This window comes from Haplochromis burtoni, unplaced genomic scaffold, assembly GCF_018398535.1.
Source record: "Haplochromis burtoni strain Fernald_Lab_line unplaced genomic scaffold, NCSU_Asbu1 Contig_247, whole genome shotgun sequence".
Taxonomy (NCBI): Eukaryota; Metazoa; Chordata; class Actinopteri; order Cichliformes; family Cichlidae; genus Haplochromis; species Haplochromis burtoni.
This window is the reverse complement of record NW_024582608.1, coordinates 711,776-724,599: the sequence shown is the minus strand read 5'-3', so window position 1 is coordinate 724,599 and position 12,824 is coordinate 711,776. Positions and strand designations below refer to the sequence as shown.

Sequence of the window (12,824 nt, the reverse complement as noted above, 5' to 3'; positions counted from 1 at the left end):
AGCCACTGGCTGTCTCCCCGTGTCACTCACTGTGGTTATCACACAGTTACAGGGATGAATAAAGGACTGGAAGAAAGGGCTGGATGGATGATATACTGTAGCTAGATGGATAGATAAGGCATTGTTGAAAGCGATGAGTGAACTATATGGATGCAGGGGACATCGTTTGTTGCCGATGATGTATATACACGGGTTGGTTAGGTGTGTGTTGCAGATAATATCTGCATGTGAGTTATGTGAGTGCAAAACTGGAAAAAGTGAAGGTTGTTATGTTTCACTGTTTATGTGTGGACAGCACATTCAAGCAAAAGTAGCAGGAGACACAGAAGGGAGATCTGTGTGTGTGTGTGTGTGTGTGTGTGTGTGTGTGTGTGTGTGTGTGTGTGTGTGTGTGTGTGTGTGTGTGTGTGTGTGAAGTAGAGAATAGAGGTCTTACAATAGTAGCATAGAGCAGAGAGAGGAAGCAGGGGAAAGCAATATTGTAACATTTAAATGATCAAAAGGGTGAGATAGAAGCATTGGATAAATTGCAAACAAAAGCATGATTTTGTGATTTTTCATGTATTGTGTTCTATTTACATTATAGATGTGGCAAATGTCATATTTGTTCTGTCAGCAAAAAATACGACAGAAAGAATTTAGGGGAAAAAGGTTAAGAGTAGAATCAAATCTATTCTTGTCAAGCAGGACCAACATGCTAAAGCAGGGGTAAGGTCTCCCATTGCTCACAGAACAACCTTTAATTTTCTTTGCAGAATTTCACAATATATCACAAACACTGCATTGACATGATTACTTCATGTATGCAGCAGGGACTTGGCATGGTCTAGACTTGTTAAAGCCTGCCTTTCTCATTTACATTCAAACAAAAATTTAAGATTTTTTTCAGGTAATTTGGTATTTCTCTTATGTTTCTGTTTATTATATTTGTTGAATGTCTTTGCTGAAAGTCTTTGCTGTTAAACATTTTTTAAAATATTGTTATTGTTCTTTTTATTAGATATTCGACTGAAGACAACACTCACGTATCAAAAAAAAAGTTCTTTAAATTGAAAGGCTGTTTAAAATAAAGTGAACAAAAACACGAATCTGCCATAACACTAAAATGGGAACATTTCTAATATTAATAAATTGAAATGCAAACTAAATCTTCACTAAACAGAGGATAAACAACAAATATGAAAATGAAAGTGGTTGGTAAATGGACTACCATTATGGACTATATACCACTTTTCTTAAAGTGCTTTATACAACTTGCCTTATTCACCCCCATTCATTCAAGTACATTTTCCTATGATTTTTTTTCTTTTTGGTAAGTGTTTTTATCTAAAATTCATAGAAGTTCTTACTCTTATGGATGCATTGGAGAGCAACTTGGGGTCAGTATCTTGACCAAGGATATTTGGCATGCAGACTGGAGCAACCAGAGCTCAAACAACCATTTTTACCTGCTCTTTCTCCTTCAAAGCGGCCTTTAAGATTTAATAAAGCAGTTTTCGGACACAAGCACAATTGTGTGATCCATCACATTGCTCTGTAGAAAGTCTGATGCTTTCAAATTGCTGTAATTGTATCCCTCCAAGAAATACTGGCCCATGTAGGAGTCTTCTGCTATATGATGGATACAGACTCAAAACTCCCGCTAACTCTTTTTGCATTTGTGTGTCCATGGAGCATTCTCTAAAAAATGGCACAAATAACAGGAGTTGTAGAACTAGTCAAAAAAGACATCAAAGTGTGTGGCTCCGGTAGTGACATGGCTTTTGATGCACACTGTGTTGAGGCAATAAGTACAGACTAAGCTTTAAACATTGATCAATGAACAATCATTTGTCATGGAGATATCGGTCACAGTGATGAAATATTCTTGTCATCGCTGGCATGAAGCTGAAACAACTATACGATCATAAAACTGAAGTAAATGTGGTTTAAATCATTTTACACTATAGACAGAATATAGTTCGAATATGTGTTTTCTCCCCACGTGGGTTCTCATAGGGAGTACTATTTTTCCTACAGTATGGCTTTACAGTGTAGAGTGCTCTAAGATAACTCCTATTGTAAATATCAGAAATGAATTGAACTAAATTTGAATAATTACATTTCAAGTTGTGTGATTCATTGCTGTTTTTCAAGTTCCTTGGAATAAAATGACAGCTCTGCTCTTTATATCACTGCCATCATGAATCATTGCATCAGAGCTCAGTTAACAATGGCTTTTTTTATTATACATACAACTTCGTCAGACACTTTTATATAGTCAGAGTTAGCTAAAAAAATTCAGGTGTTCAGGTAATTCAGGTCTTTTTCAGCAAACTCTTTTCTAACTCAGGATTAGACAATTCAGAATTCAAGAATTAGACTCAACGTAAGTTAAGCAAAAAGGTTGCATATTGTAGTACTCGCCTTTTTTAACACAATTACTATTTTTTTTTATCTACTGCTCTCCGTTTGCCACACAGATGTGCTTATGTCATGCTGACAGAGCCAACATAAACTGTGAAAAGAATGAAACGCTGAAATTGTTATATAACAGCACAGAGCAAAGAATGGATTTCGTCAGCTAAAGAGAGACAAACACAAGCTAGACAGGATGAAAAAAAAATACAGAAGCTTAGCAAGATACCAGAAGTCAAGTCAAACCTCAGATCTAAATAAACACAATGATTAGGGAGAAGAACCTGATATGCAATATATAGAGATGATGTCATAATGCGCATGTTATATACCTCAACCTTAGAACCACAAGCACTTTTGGCCACCTCATTTTTGCGTTTTTAGCCCTTCCCAAACAAATGACTCATACTTCACAAAAAAAAACTGCTTCCCACCTTCCTTGATTTATAATTCAGAAAAACCAAAACTAATAAGTAAATTTCTAGAATTTGTGTAATTCAAATAGGGGCATATCAATATGTGCAAGCCATTTCACAGAGCAATTAGTGCAAAAAAATACATAAATACACTTTGCTTAGTATTAGCCAGATGTTACTGAGCCACATTTTTTAAATCCCATGCTTCATTCATTTGCTGGGATTAACCAATTTCTAATGTTTAAAGCTGGAGCTAATACTATACCATCACTTTCTGCATGTCCTTTACTGGTTTAAGTAAAGAAAAGCAAAAAAGTAAAGGTGGCATTTCTCTACTTTTGTGATATTAAGTGATATTAAGATGTTTTATTTGAAAGAAACAACAGCAGGCTAGTCATCTTCAACTAGCTAATTATCAGAATATTTGTTGATACATGTAAACAGAAGTTTGAAAAGGTGAGCTAGACTTACTGAGGACACCTCTACGTCATTCCCTGCGGCCACAGCGGGAGCAGCGGCCGCAGTTGCTGCCTCCTGAGCTGCTGCCTTCATGGCCGCTGCTTTCCGGTGCTCCCTGTTGGCCTGTAAGGTGGAGAAGTAGTTGACGGCGGCAAACTCAATCAGGGCGGAGAAGACAAAGGCAAAGCAAACAGCAATGAACCAATCCATGGCTGTGGCATAGGAGACTTTAGGGAGTGAGTGGCGGGCACTGATGCTGAGTGTTGTCATCGTCAAGACAGTGGTGATACCTGCATATGGGAAGGAGACAGCAGTAGATATATTGTTAAATAAGGATGCTGAGCCTGCCTGTTTAAATTGAGCCTTTTTTTTCTCAAAATCTGTAGATCAAATCTTAGAAATCATTTATCATTTTACCCAAATCTTCACACCACTTATTACAATGGTGTTTAACACCAAAAAAGAGAAAAAAAAACTATTTCACGTATGTCAGGATTTTAAAGAGAAAGCACTGCTGTTCAAACAGAGGGCCAAAGGATTGTCTGAACACATTTTATTGGATGTATATGAGTCAAAAATCGAGCTTTCTGGTTGAAATGAGAAGTTTCTGTTTGGAGAAAGGAGAACACTGCATTCCAGCAAAGGAACCTTATCCCATCTGTGAAACATGGTGGTGGGAGTATTGTAGTTTGGGCATGTTTTGGTGCATCTGGTCCAGGGCAGCTTGCCATTAGTGATGAAACAATAAATTCTTAATTTTACCAGAGAAAACGTGAAAGAAAAAGACAACCAGTAAACAAATGCTGATTGGTCGTTCTACCAAAAAGTTTTTGTAGTAAAAGAAAGATTATTTTTGGAATCATCAAGGTTCTGATATGCATCCAGCAGAAATGATGTGGAAGGATCAGGATAAGCAGTTCACGAGCAAACCCACTAACAGTGCAAAGTTGAAGCTCTTCTGTAAAGACGGATTTGAGAAAACTGGATGTTTAGGTGTTCATTGCTTTTCAAAAAGTAAAAACATTAAAGACACTGACAGTAACAATCCACACACAAATATGCAATACTGGGACATTTGTTCCTAAAGAACAAAAAAGTTAACAATTTAGGTTAACAATGATTGTTAACCTAAATATTGGGAAAAATCTTACAGTTTCTTCATGCAGTTGCTAAATTTGAGATTTCAAATTTATACTTTCATCAAAATATCAATAGTATCAGCAATATCCATGATGAAACTGCAAACAAACCATCATGATGGACTTGTACGAGTTACTGATAAATATCATAATAAGCTAACTTGACATACACATTTATACATCTTCTTCTTCAGCTGCTTCCTTTAGGGGTTGCTAATGGATCATCTGCTTCAATTTCATCTCATCACTTATATCCAATTCTATCATCCCTACTCTCTGCATATCCTCGTTTGCTACATATATATGAACCATCTCTGTGGTCTTCCTTTTTTCCTTTTGCTTAGCAGCTCCATCTTTAAGATCTTTTCTCCAATATACCCCGTGTCCCTCCTCTTCTCATATTCATACCATCTCATCCTTTTCTCTTACTTTCCCTCCGAATTACTGAACCTGAGCTGTTCTTTTCTGTTCATTTCAGCTGTTCATTTCTAATCCTGCACCTCCAGGTCCCAATCGAAATCGTAGCATCGTGTTATTAATATTTATAGAGAAAGATATACTTTTAAAAAAAGGCACATTGCACATCATACGACAAAAGATACTGTGTAACACTAGTTAAGATGTTGATGTCATAAATCTTTGATAAAAATATGTGTGTATATGATGTAACAAGAAAATAACAGAGCCAAGCAGAGCATATTTTTCCCATGGAATATTTTTAACATGTGGCAGCAGTCCTGTTTTATGGCATATAACTAGAATGTGGCATTTCAAATCAGAAAGTGTTGCCAAAAAGTCACTTGAGGGAATGCTAATCTGTCCATAAGCAGACTAACCCCTGCCCCCACATTGGCACGTCGGTAAAAAGAGACCGAATATCTATAAACATTCTGGAGAAAGACATCCAGGCTGTATGGTATTTGCTAATATTTGTTTGCTTGTCTAATATCAGGTACAGACAAGATGATGGAGAGAGATGATCAGAAGAAAGAATGAACATGAACTTGAAGCTTAGACTAAGACTAACAGACTTCCTTTTAGTAGGAAATCAATACGTATATATATATATATAATTATTATTATTATTTATTTATTTTTTCTAAGTAATTTTCATTTGGGAGAAGAGTAGTTTATCACACAAAAGGTCCATTACATGTGCATTTTAGATATAACATTTAAGACATAGCCCCTAATACTACTTAATTCATGAATAGAAATGATCCGTAGTTCTTAATCCTTAGATAAGAATTTCCCTTTTCCCCACCCAGATTCCTTCCTTATTAAGTCAGATAAAGATGCTGACAATGAACATCTCTTTTAATAGCCCATTACCAAAGTACATATCTAATTCACTTTCATCAAGCTAAAGCAAGCAGGGATAAAGGGCCATTGAACACTGTTCCCATGGTTTACCAAATGTGCACTGTAGCTGTGCACTTTTCATTAGCATTGTAGGAACTTATGGGGGTTTTAATGCACCTAATAATGTCTCAAAAACATTTTCTACACAGCACTTTGATGGTAAAACCTAACAACCCTCAGATGCAACCTCCTCCAACAGTCAACCAGTCTGACTGTTTAAATCTGAAGCACCAGTTAAATGACTGCAAAAGGGAGGAGGAACATGGAAAGAAAGCCTGTCAGGGTAGGAGGGAGAGGCAAAAGAAAAAGGAAGAAAGAGTGTGGGAGGGAGAGGGATGCAGTATAAAGACAGGATAGAAATGAAATGCTTGGGGCATTTATGGGCTTTTATAAGAAAAAAAGCAAGGTACAAATTAGGCCACACTCAATTAAGTCTGTAAGACTTGTGCTCAAGGGACTTTCAGCTCTTAGGTTGTTGACAATTCAGCACGCAATATGGTATGGTTTAATGCACTGTCAGTGTCAGGCCTGTCTCCAGAACAAAACAACCTAGGATGCATCTGAAGAAAATGAGAGTGCACTAGCTCTGGTTACCTTCCAAATAATGATTATCGGATTAATACACACAGCTATTCACTGTTTTCTGTTGTTGTAGCAAATGTATGTCTTGTGAAGTCAAAGAAGTGTTTAAAGTTCACAAATGAATTATGACTTCATAGACACAATAATTGTTTGTTTTGAACTCCCTTAATACATGTTTTGTATGTTTAATATTCTTACACCTATAGGTCACCTATAACTTATCTGTTCTTCTCAAACTTAACTAAACTGTCTATCTTTTAGTCACAACCCAAAACTTGTGTGTTAATTCAATTTATTCAAGCAGTGGCTTTTTGGCCATCACTTGCAATGCAACTTGTTTTGTACATAATCTCTTGTGTCCTCTGTCCTCGATTGAGAATGAGCAGGTTTTTGGGTTTGTTTCGTTTTTTTTTTTGCTTGTCTGTATCTTTTCATTCCAGCCAGTACTGAGTGAATTGAGAACAGCAGGATGAGTGAGGCTAATGAGTTGCCACAGATGTGCTTTCTACATGAGGCTTCAACTTCCATGCAAACATTAATGACGGGGATCTATTCTCTGAAGGAGAATGCAGACTTGTTGGAGCGCTGGCTCGTTTCCAAAGACCAAGGGCTAGCACTGCTTCTGTGCACAGCTGCATCTTGAGTTTTACAAATAATGGAAATTCAGTTAAAAATGATAGCAAAATCTGTGCACTTTTGCACATTATCCTCACTTTTTGCATCTGTGCTTTTTCTGTCTTTCTGTTGCTGTCATTCCTCTTAGTCTATCTCTGTTTTTGTTCAGTGTATCTCACCCTTGCTGCTCCTGAGGCTAGAGCTTGGTAGCAACTGTAGCGTAATGTAATGTGAGCAAGCGGAACCTGTGAGTGCTCGGAAAAGGGCCAAGTAAACATCCTCCCCCTCTCAGCCCTTGCATGACCAATTTCAAAAAGGACATCTATTCCCAATTAATTCAGCTCCACCATAGTGGAGGAGGAATAGAGATAATGAAGGTAAAACCTGACTGTGATGACTGTGGTGGTCTTTGTTCTATTGCAGGAGGTTTCATTTTAAAGACGGCTCATTGCAGTTTAATTTAGGGTGCAACAAACAGAGAAAATATAGTTGCTTAAAGTTTGTAAAGTGAGAGTCAGGAGTTGTGGGGTCAACCAGTGGGCGGCAAGTCAATAAATCCAGACAGTTTATTATTTGGCTTTTTGATACTTTGATACTTTACTAAAAAGAAGTAAGCCACAACAAAATAATGGATAATGTATGCTTGGCTATTTTGTTCAGCTAATTAATGGGCACTCAAGTTGTGTCATAATCTGAAGCTAACTGCAATGGTGCAAAATTAGAACTGAGAAAACCTGAATATTTACAAAAATTTATTTTTGGAAGACAAACTGAAAATGTTCTTCAGCATTCCAAATATTTCAATCCAAGTAGTCAATGGCTGTGTGAAATGTGTTAGCTCTGGAGTCTACGTCAAAATCCCTTTTTTCTGATATTTTGTTCAAATATTGAAACTGACATTGAAATTTATACACTAAATGAGTATGAGAATTTAAGGAGCTCTTACCGAACACAGTCCGAGCTGGAACTGATTCCTTATTAATCCAGAATGAGACTTGGGCCAGGATGACAGTCATGATACAGGGAATGTAAGTCTGAATCAAGAAGAAGCCCATTTTCCTTTGCAGGTGAAAATGAACGGTCATAATGACATATTCACCTGGAAGAGTAAATACCAAAAAGATTTGTCAATGCTGAGAATTTACTTGACATGGTTGCCATCTGATGAATACACCAGTCTTTTAATACTGACTGGTGAAAAGTATTGTTCTATTTATGATGAAATTTTTAAAAAGAATGCAAGTTCATGCATGACATAACATTCCACAAACATGTAATGGTAAAGAGTTCACTGATTCACTGAAGTGTCCTTAGCAGGTTTTAGTTTTAACACAGTGACCACTGCACACTCTTTATGACAGGTGATGTTAAACATCTGCTCACCTGTATTGGATTTTAGTCTCTCACTGGAAACTGTCTGACCAATAAGGTCATACTGCAGCAAACTGGATGATTCTTGTGGCACTTCAACAGACGACAGAGGACCTTTCTTCCATGTGTACACAATTTCACTGATGGGGTAAGCATCTAGACAGCATGGATAAAAAGGGCGATTAAAAATGAAAACTTTCAAAAATTCACACACACAGACACACATATGTATGGCATTTCAAATTAAGATCTTTGACGATATCTTGTCAGTCATCTGCTCAGTGACAGAGTAATCAGTGATTGAAAGTGACACCATCTGTCGGGTGAGTAAGGCTGAAAAAAAAACTAACTCACAACTCCCAAACTTAAGTGGGCAGGCATGGCCGTCCATGGGGAAGTTCATCAGACGCATGGGGCACTCTGCATTTATAGTTAATCTGTAGGAATAGAAAACAGTTTAATTAAGTGTATGATTTATATTTCATACTAGCTTTATAAACACTGCTCTTTCAAGCTGGGTCTGGTGTGGTGCCATTCAGCATTATAGCAAAAAACAAGTACAGAATATAGGATTATACAATATTTTTGGTAACATAGATGACCTAAAACCTGCAAGACCATTTCACTGCGGTGAACACACAACTTGGCGAAGGACAACCGTGGATAACACATTTCACAAAGGATGTTTTTATTTATTTATTTATTTTTAATGGCAGAGGAAGAATCCCATGTTTGTTGTCTGCTCATAAGTAAAACATATACTTACATATTTTCATAACTTATTTTTAATAACAACTTAATGTTATTTTCTATTTGTATTTATTTTATTTTATTTATTTGTTTATTTACTTGTAAAACACATTTGATTCTTTGGAATTATTCAAGTTATAAAATTCACAGAACACAACATCTTAATAATATCCTTAGTTGTTAAGACATTTCCAGTGATATTATATTGGTTTTATTGTTAATGTAATAAATGACTTAGGTTATTCAGTTCTACAATGTTGTTATAATATTCTTGTTTACCAGAGAGACAGTTTATACAAGAACTCACAGCTAATAAGCAGCTCAGAGCTTTGAGGAAATTTCTCAGGCTCACAGACGAAGGGGGGGAAACTGATCCCAAATGAAATGATTCAAGTTAAACTACTTTTAAAAAAAAAAATAAAAAAAAACTTTAAGAAGAAGTAATTCAGAAAAAGTTTAGATCTTTTACCCAAAGCTAACACAAGGACAAAATTCAAGCTGAGACTGTAGAAACTGCATCATTATACTCACAAAACTACAGTTAGCTTATCTGTTATTTAAACATCTATTGCCTTCGAATGTATTTTCTTTTCAGCCAGTGAACCAATAAATGTAGCACTACTTCATATATGTAAAAAAAAAAAAAACAATAAAAAAAACAAGTTGGTTTGTGTCTGCCATCTTGTCTATAGCCCCCCACCCCACCCTCATAAAATCTGTAATGTAGATAAAGGTGGCATCCCTTTATTGTAATATAGTTTACAAATTTTCTTAGATAAAGCCTTTTTATTTACTTTTAAATGTTTTAGAGTTCATCCACTTAGATGATCTAGTTAAAAACAAAAAAATCTGTTTTTGTGCCATTATTGACTCTAGGGGCTTTTTTTTCATTCTGCATATCTCCTTTTGGAACAAAGCTGGAGTCATGTTTGTTTGAATCACTTTCCAGGGCTGTTTTCAGTATCAGATGGCACATATCTTGTTTTTGGAATGGCACGCTGTTTCTTTTCATGTCTGTGCATATTCTTGGATGCCTGTTCATCTAATTTGTTTTCCAGGTCTGTGCTCTATTCCGGTCTTGGCTAGGTTTGAATCTCACTGTCCAGCACTGTTACCTCATGGTGTAGAGGATAGTTCCGTTCTGCATGATGCGGAACAGCTTGTTGGGGGTAGTCATGTTGTGAGAGATCGACCTCTTGCCATTGCGGAAAAATGTGTCCGGTGTCCAGATCTTGCTGACCATCAAGTTGTTGAGCCGCAGGATCTCAATGGGGCCCTCAAATTTTAGTCGTTCGTCAATCCACGTCTGACGAAAGAACACATCCATGGTGTATTCCTGGATGGAGGTGAGAGCGTGGGTTACGAATGTATTTACTACTACTATGACCACTCCTACTGCTGGTGCTGCATCTACTATCTCCTGCCATTATTATCTGCTTCCCCCGGAGATAATGGCAGATGGGTTTGTGAGCCATGGTTTCGAAGGAACCTGCTGGATAGAGTATTGGCAATGTGATGAATTGTTTTCTCTTTCTCAGTCTCTTTTTCTTTCTGGAGGATTATGTTATTAATGCCAATACTGCCAAAACTAAAACCTTGTTTATGATGAAAACCCTAACCAATGTACATCACTCCACCTTTTACACACACACACACACACACACACAACACACACACACACAAAAACACAACATAATATAGATAATATATATATATATTATATATATGATATATACATAAACAATATAATATATATCATATACTATATATACATAGTTTTTCTTCAATTGTTGCAAATTTTACTTTTCTGTTTTCCATGTTTCATTCCCTACCAGCTCTGAAAGTTAAGCGAATTGATTGAGTAATTCATTATTAATACACAGTTGAAATAGACACAGTTTATTTCATCTGTAGAGTCAGCAGTAAGTCAGTATCATGAGTCTATCCAGCCTTTAGATCACATGGATGGCCTTGCTTCCCTTAAAAGCTTTACATACCCCTCTATAGAACTGCCCCTAGCATATCGCATGGCAGTTCTAGTAGGCTTTGGAGGCTGTGAAGCAGTATCTAAAGCTTAAGACCAAAGATAGTAGAGTACAACAGACATACATCACTCAGCCTATCCCGTGGCAGAAGTAGCCCGCCTATTCCATCCTAACACAGCCACATCGCTATGGCGGAGGGTGGGGGGGTGGGGGGGGATTGTAAACCAGATTAAAATCCTAAGCTGCACTAATGACATCCTGCCCAAATGTTGGAATAATGAATGCTGGGAGTAACATGAGTTGAGGTTGAAAGACCATATACATTGCAGTGAAATCTTGTTTTCACATGTACTTTGTTTACAATCAACCAAACACATGTATGTGAATAACATCCACACATTTTTCCTTGTGGTCGGCATAGTTGACATACCATCTCAACATCTGAAACAGGTCCAAAGCTGGTGACAAAGATGTCAGTTTTGACCTCTGTAACTGGACCTACAGCAGAAAGATAAGTGGTTGCTTTGATGCAGACAAAAATTTTGGACTAGCTTATTTGTTAATTTCTTAAAATATAAAGAGGTTAAGGAATAAAGTTACATGTATAAAATGTGCCATTTACAGACTTAAAATAACCACATCAGATCAAACGAGCACACAACAAAACAGCATGCTTTAGATATGATAATTTTATGAACAGTTTCTAATAGTAAACTTGTGATTTTATTATAATGTAAGAGGGGAAAAACGGCTAAGAGATAACGTAAACTAGATGAGATACACACAACTAGTTGAGTAAAACTTTATCCTTTAAGGAAGGATATGGATCTAATCATCATGAAGCAATATTATACAAAATACAATATAATACGTCCATTAGCATACCTCCAAATCCAGGTCGCAGTCTGTTGTCATAGCCATCCAGTAATCTATCCAATATACGCGTGATGTTATCCAAATATATACTGGTCTCACTGTGCTGATTTCCCCAAACACTGCTAGCACTGTAACTAAAGTACATATGCACTGCTCAAAGCTCATTTCAACAGATAGAAAATCAGTTGAATATACTGAGTTTCTCAAAGGCACAAGCATCCACAGTCTGTGATTAAGATGCGTAAAAGTCCGAGAACATGCAGAGAAAAGAGTTGCCATACTCACCAAGACAAAAATAAGCAAGTTACAAGGAAAGCCATGCCTCGACACCTGACAACTAGAAATCCCAGGTCAACTTTTAAAATCAGCATATTCCATCATTTTCAAAGCTTGATAAAATGCGAGTCCGCTCTTGCTTTACTTGTAAACCGTGAGAGGATACCGCGCCAGTCCAGCACGACTTGACTTTCCCTCTAGTGCGGTTGCGCCCGCCTCAGCCTGAATCGCTCAGCTGGAAAAACCTGAAGAGTTTTTAAGAGAGTGAAGAGGAAGAACGACGCGAGCTTTAACGTTAACGGGACAAAGCAGTTTGCAGGGAATACATCGGTCTCGACGGCAACTTTGCTTTAGATCGTTTTGAAGGTTAAATAACGAAGAATGTCGTCCTTTATTTATTTATTTATTTATTTGTGTTTTTAAAGACGATGGAAAAGAAAAGCGCGAAGAGAGATATAGAAGGGGAGGAGGGAGAAGTAGAGAAAGAGAGCTTGCACAAATACAATACTGTTATATCAATGGACAGTATAGCAAGGGACCTTTTTGAGTACAGATTGATTTCAAATTCATTTTTCTGTGTGTGTGTGTGTGTGTGT

The 12,824-nt window shown here is 36.9% G+C and overlaps 1 protein-coding gene across 1 annotated transcript in view; it reads right to left on the bottom strand.

Annotated features, from left to right (window-relative positions):
* The window catches only part of gabra6b (gamma-aminobutyric acid type A receptor subunit alpha6b), a gene marked incomplete at its 5' end in the record, with an annotated part of 30,286 nt that extends 18,735 nt beyond the window's left edge, over positions 1-11,551 (bottom strand). The window contains 6 exon segments of the mRNA XM_005942258.3: positions 3,285-3,562; positions 7,917-8,069; positions 8,354-8,497; positions 8,696-8,778; positions 10,207-10,427; positions 11,507-11,551. Of these exon segments, the coding sequence (XP_005942320.2) occupies positions 3,285-3,562; positions 7,917-8,069; positions 8,354-8,497; positions 8,696-8,778; positions 10,207-10,427; positions 11,507-11,551 (924 nt within the window).
* Positions 11,552-12,824: the final 1,273 nt, after the last annotated feature.